We start from the raw sequence: 6,585 nt of genomic DNA, 5'->3' as shown, positions 1-6,585 counted from the left end.
AAAAACCAAAAAAAAAAAAAAAAAAAAAAAAAAAAAAACCCTCAGTTGTGCCACCGCTGTCTCTGGCTTCCTTGACTATGAGGCCACAGCTGGCGGTGCAGACGAAGCGTGTGGCGGCACAAGTGGACGGTGGTGCACAGGTGCAGCAAGTACTCAACATTGAGTGTCTGCGAGACTTCCTGACGCCGCCACTACTGTCAGTGCGCTTCAGGTAAGTGCGAGCAACACCGTGTGGGCTGTGGGGCAGTGAGGCAGGGTCTTCAGGGATGGGGCCTGGCTGAGTTGCTCCTCATCTGCCCAGGTACGGTGGCACCGCCCAGTCCCTCACTCTGAAGCTCCCAGTGACCATCAACAAATTCTTCCAGCCCACAGAGATGGCGGCCCAAGACTTTTTCCAGCGCTGGAAGCAGCTGAGCCTGTGAGGGGCGGGGCTGAGGGGTGGGCGGGGCTGAGGGGCGGGGCCTCAGGTGCCTGACAGTGCTTTCAACCTCCCAGCCCCCTGCAGGAGGCACAGAAAATCTTCAAAGCCAACCACCCGATGGATGCTGAAGTTACTAAAGCCAAGGTGAGAGGTGTTTACGGGGTGCTGGCCTCTGGACGGACCAGTTCTCACCCCTGAGGGTTTAGCCTGCAGTAGGCTGGCGGCTTCTCAGCTCTGCTTCCCTAATACCCACGCTGTTGTAGCTTCTGGGGTTTGGCTCTGCTCTTCTGGACAATGTGGATCCCAACCCTGAGAACTTTGTGGGTGCTGGAATCATCCAGACGAAGGCCCTGCAGGTGGGGTGTCTGCTTCGGCTGGAGCCCAATGCCCAGGCCCAAGTGAGTGCTGAGGGCGGGCCTCCCTGTGACCCCGCCTTCCCTGCGCCCAGCCCTCCTTCCTGTGCCTCTCATTGTCTTCTCTGTCTTCCTTTACCTACCTTACCCCTCTGACTTTGTACCCCTTGTTGGGCTCTCTCCTCTCCGCACAGATGTACCGTCTAACCCTGCGCACCAGCAAAGAGCCTGTCTCCCGTCACTTGTGTGAGCTGCTGGCCCAGCAGTTCTGAGCCCTGGACTTGCCCTGGGATATGGCCAGTGCCAGGCAGCCCTGGGATGGAGGCAGCTGTGGTGGAGGGGGACAGCGAGGGGCCCTCCAGTGGCGACAGCAAAGAGCCCAGGGTGGGGGCGCCTGGGAGCTCCCTCTGGCCTTTTGTATTTTATTTTTGTTCATCTGCTGCTGTTTACATTCTGGGGGGGTCAAGGGAAGCACCCTCCCTCCCTTGTCCCCCGAAGCACAGAGGGGAGAGGGGCCGAGGAAGTAGGTACCTCTTCCCCCTCCCCGCCCCCGTCACCCTCCCCCTTCCTCCCTTTCCCCATCCAGGGGCCGTGTATTATTGTGAGCGAATAAACAGAGAGACGCTAATATTACCCCAGCTATTGACTGCCCACCCTGAGTGATCAGAGGAGCGGGGTGAGGGATTGCAGGGTGCGGGTGGCCAGAGTCCGCAGCCCGTGGGTGGGGGTCTGAGGGGACAGCAGCAGCAGCAGCAGCCGGAGCCCTAGCTGCACAGCCACCAGCTGCCACCCCATGCCTGGCCCTAGCACGAGGTAGCAGGCTCTGGGCGTCTGGGCTGAGTGGACTGTATCCTCGTGTTTCTCTGCAGGCCCTGGTTCTGAGGGAAGACAGAGAGGACTGTGTTGAGCAGCACAGCCTCCTCATTGGGCCCGGTACCTCTCAGCCCGGCCCGATCCTTCACAGTAACTCCCAGATCAGCCGCTTCCCACCTAGCCTTGCTGTCTTCCTATGACCTACGTGTGTACTCACACACCTAACGTGCCCTCAGCACTGGGGTCACCCTCCTGAGGATCACTCCCTACCCTCGAGTGCAAGCCTCCAGATTTGCACGCTTGTGAGGTCTTTAGCTGGGCACCATTAGGTCCCTGCCTGTGTCTCTTGGGGCCTTGGGGACCTGGGACAACTTCCCAATGTGGAGTCTGCAGGCTCCTCACTTGCCTCAGCTTGAGCAAGGCTCTGCCCCGGCACTGTGGAGGGTGACAGGAGTGGCTGCCCGAGTGCTGCCACCTAGCATTGGTCACGGTTAGGGTCGCTGGAACTGACAAGCCTAGGAGGCTGCAGCAGTTAGTTCTCAGGTCTCTGAAGTGCTCGATAGCCCAAGCTGGCCTCAAACTCCTGGCCATTCTCCCTTGGCCACAGTAGGGTTGACATTCCAGGCGTGGGACAAAATGCCCAGCCTGTGCTTACTGTAAAACCACTGGCTGGAGAAGAAGTCCGGGATTTAGGAAGATTGACAGGGGCAACTCAGGCATGTGGTGGGGTCTCTGCTACAGGGTGTGCATGCCGTGTGGGAGGCATGCCCACCACTCACCTGGAGGGAAGTGGGTGGTGGCCATCAGCGTGTAGAAGTTTCTAAGGAGGCGCCTGCGCTGCTCAGGGGAAGGCTCTAGAGAAGAGGGAACACCTTGACTAGGCGGCCTCTGGCTCACTCACGGCCTCCCCACTCACTGCTTCCCCACGCACCTTTATCCTTCGAAGGCTCCACAGTAAAGAGGCAGCGTCTCAGTTCCAAGTGGAGTAACAACAGACTGGGGGAAAGCACTGTCAGGGAACCGGCAGAGCAAATGGCCTTCCCGGCCCTGGGCACAACCATCGAGCCTTACCCAAGAATATCGCTGTGCAGCGGGAACCCTTCGGGGAGCGCCCTAGGGCCTAGTGGCAGGCAGGCCCGTAGGGGCTCCAGCAGAGGCTGCCACCAGCGTTCCAGCAACTACGGGGGCGAGATGGGGAGCGAGGTCAGGGCTGGTCCCTAGTGGCGCTTGGTTGGCCAGGGCCTGCATGCAGCGGGTGGCACTCGTGGAGGGGATGTGCAGGGGCAGCACAGCAACTGTCCGCCTCACCTGTGGGTCCAGCTGGCCCAGGGGCGGGCGCGGCCCACACAGCAGACACAGCTCCAGTCCCCGCAGCAGTGTCAAGGTCAACAACCTGTGTGGGACCTGTAGTGGGGGCATAATATAGGGCTAAGCATGGCTCCACCCTGCTGGAAGCCCCACCCTGGTCCCGCCCACTCACCGTGGGGCTCCCGTGGGGCAGATACACCGGGTAGTCACGAGCTGCTTGTGGTGGCAAGGACCCCACCAGCCAGGGGAGCAGTACAGCTTCAGGCATGCTTAGGCGCCACCAGCCCTCCGTCGCCGCCACCACTCGGCCCGATACAAGCAGGCTGACAAAGGCCGTGCCAGTGGCCTCCGCGAACCCTGAGAGGGTTTCCTGGTGAAAAGGTCAGACTAGATGTCATAGCGCAAGGAGGGACCTTCCCGGCTAGGCAGGGAGGGGAAGAGCAGCCATGAGACCAGAGACACCCCAGCATGCAAGGCTCCTGTTTCACACCCTCTCTGTGAACAAGAATGCTTTAACCTTTCTGATCAGTCAGCATTCTCAATTCTCCATACACTTATTTTATCTGTCTGCTTCTTAAAATTTATTTCTCCTTCAGTTATGGGGCTGCTCCTGCCAAGTCATACTGAATTTTTGAGTCATGAGCTACCTAGGCCAGCCAGGCATACTCTTCCCCAGCCTCCAGAGTAGCTGGGGTGACAGGCCTGCACCAGGAGGCCCTGCGATGCCAATAGTTTTAACAGCAACATCTACAACTTGCTAAGAAGGCACAGTCCTGCCCTATGGAAGCTCCGAGGTCAGGACACACTGCCAGGAGAGGCATAACTTTAGGAAAGGACGATTGGGCAGGCGTGGTGGAGCACGCCTTTAATCCCAGCACTCAGAGGCAAAGACCGGTGGATGTTTGTAAGTTGGAGGTCCACCTGGTCTACAGAGAGAGTCCCAAGACAGCCTGGGAGCCCTGTCTTAGTGTGGGGTGGGGCGGATTTGCCATGACAGGGCTCCCTGGAAGGCAGGAAGGCAGTGCACGACAGGAGGCTAACAGTGTACCCTGGTGAGAAAGAGTTCCAGGTAAAACTTGATTCCAGGATGATAAGAGGGGGTTAGGACAATGTCCAGAGGGAGAAAACAAAGGAAGGCTGAGCAGAACCATGGGGACACAGTTGTTTCTCTAGCTGCCCCAATACCTGGATGGCAGACCCCTCTGGAGGAGTGACACAGTCCACACACTGGGTCAGGTCTCCGATGAGCTCTGAGTTCCCCAGGAAACTGTCAATGAGACAGTAGCTGGCCTGGTAGAGGAAAAAGGAGGACCCACGTGGGCCAGATCAGTCCAGAAAAAAACTGGGGCCAGCTCCAGGGTCAAACAAGCTAGCTCTCCAAGAACCCATGGGCCCATGCTTTCCCTGTGCATACTGGGAATTGTAGTTCCTGACAGACCGGCACGCCGGAGGGATCCTAACTGCATTCACATCCCACAGCCTCACCCTCAATTCTTTCTTCAGTCTTTCTACATTCCGGATAGTGGTCAGTTCCTCGAGTCCCACGACGAGAACCTAGAAGAGTCACATAGGATAGCGGGGTCCTCAATAGGATCTAGTCAGAGAGAGGACAGGATCTGGATGGGTGTTGAGGGGCAGGCCAGGTCGGGCTCCTGGACTCCCAGGTGTGCGGGAAGAGGGCTGAGGTCTGGATGCCTGGGTGTGAGAAAAAATGCAGGGGTCTGGACCAGGGAGAAGAGGCTGGGGTGCAGCTCTCTTGAGTTTTGGAAAAGAAAGGGCCCAGTCTCACCATGGCCCCAAACACCATGTGGAGCATTCTTTCCAGCCTCAGCTCAGAGGTGCCCTCCTCAGATGACAGAACAATGAGGGTGATACTGTGGGGAGGAAAGAAGAGAAGCAAGCCGGAGGTCAGGCCTGGGGAACGGAGCCAAGCGCTTCAGCGTCTCCCAGCTACTCCTGCTGCTGGCTACATCCTGACGGGAACGCAGGGAACTGAGAGGGTGAGTAGCTTATCAAAGATTCCCACAGCCAGGTCACCACTGGCAGGACTCTGGGGTCACCTAAGCCAGGGACCACTGCCCAGATCTTGTTCCCTTGCGCCCGCCAAGGGACCTGTCATGGAAGTTCTTCCACACTACGGTTGTGTCTTCCGTTCTTGCAGAGTTCAGTTGCACATCCAGATTCTGGCCGAACATGTGGACTCCATTGAGAGAGCCGATGACAGAGAAAGGAAGCTGAAGAGTGGGGAAGCATTGAGACCCCACTGTCCCACTTTGCCGTCTCCCCATATCCACCCCCAAGTTCTTCAGGAAACCAGGCTTATTAGTCCCCTTATTAGGCCCCGAGCACGGTATGCCATCCCAGCTTCCCAAACCCCTTATTGACGCAGGAGTCGAATGCCCCCACCTGTTGACGGGAGGGGGCGCCGCCGCTGCTACTCCGACAGAACAGGGGAACCCCGCTAGAGGCTGCGAGGCACAGCAGATGCACCGCGCTTCCTGGCCCCTCATCCCCCATCTGGAAGCCCGCACCCGACAAGTCACCCCCCAGGAGACTCTCGGGGTGGATCTGGGAGCGTGCGGGTAGTCAAAGTAAGTCGGCCTGCCGTTTGGCGCCGCCAGAGGGCGAGAAGCCGGATGGCCAAACTCCTGCCTTCATCAACTCAGCCCCTCCAACAGGATTCTTCTCCCGCTCCGGCCGGAAGTCATCATGACCCTGACAAAGATGGCGACAAGTACCGCTTGCCAAGCGTTCAAGTTGTTCCCGGACAGCTTCACATCTTTTGTATAACGAGAATGAAGAACCTAGTTTGAAGATGGTGGTGGTGCTAAGGTGTTGCCCGCAAACCTTCTTGTGTGCTGTAATAATTCACGTGTTAATTTTTTTTTTTTTTTTTTTTTTTTTGGTAAACAACTGGTTGAAGACGGAGACAGTGCTAAGGCACTGCCTGGCAACGTCAGCGTGGCTTTTTCATTCCATGGTGGGAAATACCCTGCCCCAGTCAAAGATGGCGGTATGCGCAGGCGTTGCCTAGCAACCACCATTCACAATCATTTCTGTTTCAAACCTCTGACCCGCTGTGCCACCGTCTCCCTCTCATTTTTTCAGAATGGTTTGATCCAGGCACTGTTGCCTAGTAACCACCAAATGAGATGGTTGTTCTTGTTATTAGTGAAAGGCAGAAGAAAAGAGAACCTTTTCCAAAATCATGAAAACCACATAATTTCTGTAACGAATTAATGCCTGTGATGGTGTATCGTGTCGAAAGGTAAAACGGAAAACTTCGTTCCGTGCAACAATAGAAGTTAGCACCGAGGTACCAGGACAGATTTCCACAGATATGATCACTGTATTATCACTTCCAAAGCTTTCTTCCAAAGGATGGCTAGGAGCCAGTGAGATGGCTCAGCGCATCCCAGGGTTTGCCATGAAGACCTGAGAAGCCTTTAACCCCTGGAATCTTCACTGTAGAATAGAGAACTCACTCCACAAAGCTGACCTCTGAGTTCCAGGCTAGCCTGGTGTACAGAGTGAGTTGCAGGACAGCCAGGGCTACACAGAGAAACCCTGTCTTGAAAAAACAAAAAACAAAAAATTTTATTTCCTAGTTTTAAATAGTACGGCTACAGCTTCATTTCTTTATTTTTTTTCTATTTTTCTTTTTTATGTTTTTATTTTCTACTTTCTGTG

At 56.1% G+C, this 6,585-nt stretch overlaps 2 protein-coding genes across 4 annotated transcripts in view; one reads left to right on the top strand and one right to left on the bottom strand.

Annotated features, from left to right (window-relative positions):
- Ap2a1 (adaptor related protein complex 2 subunit alpha 1) overlaps positions 1 to 1,412 on the top strand; it is a 31,095-nt gene extending 29,683 nt beyond the window's left edge. For both annotated transcript variants that reach the window (XM_021190146.2, XM_021190143.2), the window contains 5 exons: positions 88 to 211; positions 302 to 418; positions 496 to 565; positions 685 to 819; positions 969 to 1,412. In XM_021190146.2, the coding sequence (XP_021045805.1) occupies positions 88 to 211; positions 302 to 418; positions 496 to 565; positions 685 to 819; positions 969 to 1,046 (524 nt within the window). In that variant the 3' untranslated portion in view covers positions 1,047 to 1,412. The remainder of the gene's footprint in view (positions 1 to 87; positions 212 to 301; positions 419 to 495; positions 566 to 684; positions 820 to 968) is intronic.
- On the bottom strand, positions 1,160 to 5,658 carry Fuz (fuzzy planar cell polarity protein). 2 transcript variants are annotated; one of them, XM_021190164.2, is made up of 11 exons: positions 5,302 to 5,654; positions 5,008 to 5,129; positions 4,685 to 4,769; positions 4,381 to 4,449; positions 4,081 to 4,185; positions 3,068 to 3,265; positions 2,896 to 2,991; positions 2,659 to 2,765; positions 2,519 to 2,583; positions 2,367 to 2,441; positions 1,160 to 1,652 (listed from the first exon to the last, which is right to left on the bottom strand). In XM_021190164.2, exons 1-11 carry the CDS (start codon positions 5,410 to 5,412, stop codon positions 1,438 to 1,440), a joined length of 1,248 nt encoding a protein of 415 aa, XP_021045823.1. In that variant the 5' UTR covers positions 5,413 to 5,654; the 3' UTR covers positions 1,160 to 1,437. The 2 variants fall into 2 exon arrangements, with proteins under 2 accessions (XP_021045823.1, XP_029401260.1); XM_029545400.1 differs by lacking the exon at positions 5,008 to 5,129 and having other exon boundaries at positions 1,404 to 1,652; positions 5,302 to 5,658.
- Positions 5,659 to 6,585: the final 927 nt, after the last annotated feature.

The sequence above is a fragment of the Mus pahari genome, chromosome 1 (genome assembly GCF_900095145.1).
Source record: "Mus pahari chromosome 1, PAHARI_EIJ_v1.1, whole genome shotgun sequence".
Classification (NCBI taxonomy): Eukaryota; Metazoa; Chordata; class Mammalia; order Rodentia; family Muridae; genus Mus; species Mus pahari.
The sequence above is the reverse complement of the archived record's forward strand: the minus strand, read 5'-3'. Positions and strand labels throughout refer to the sequence as shown.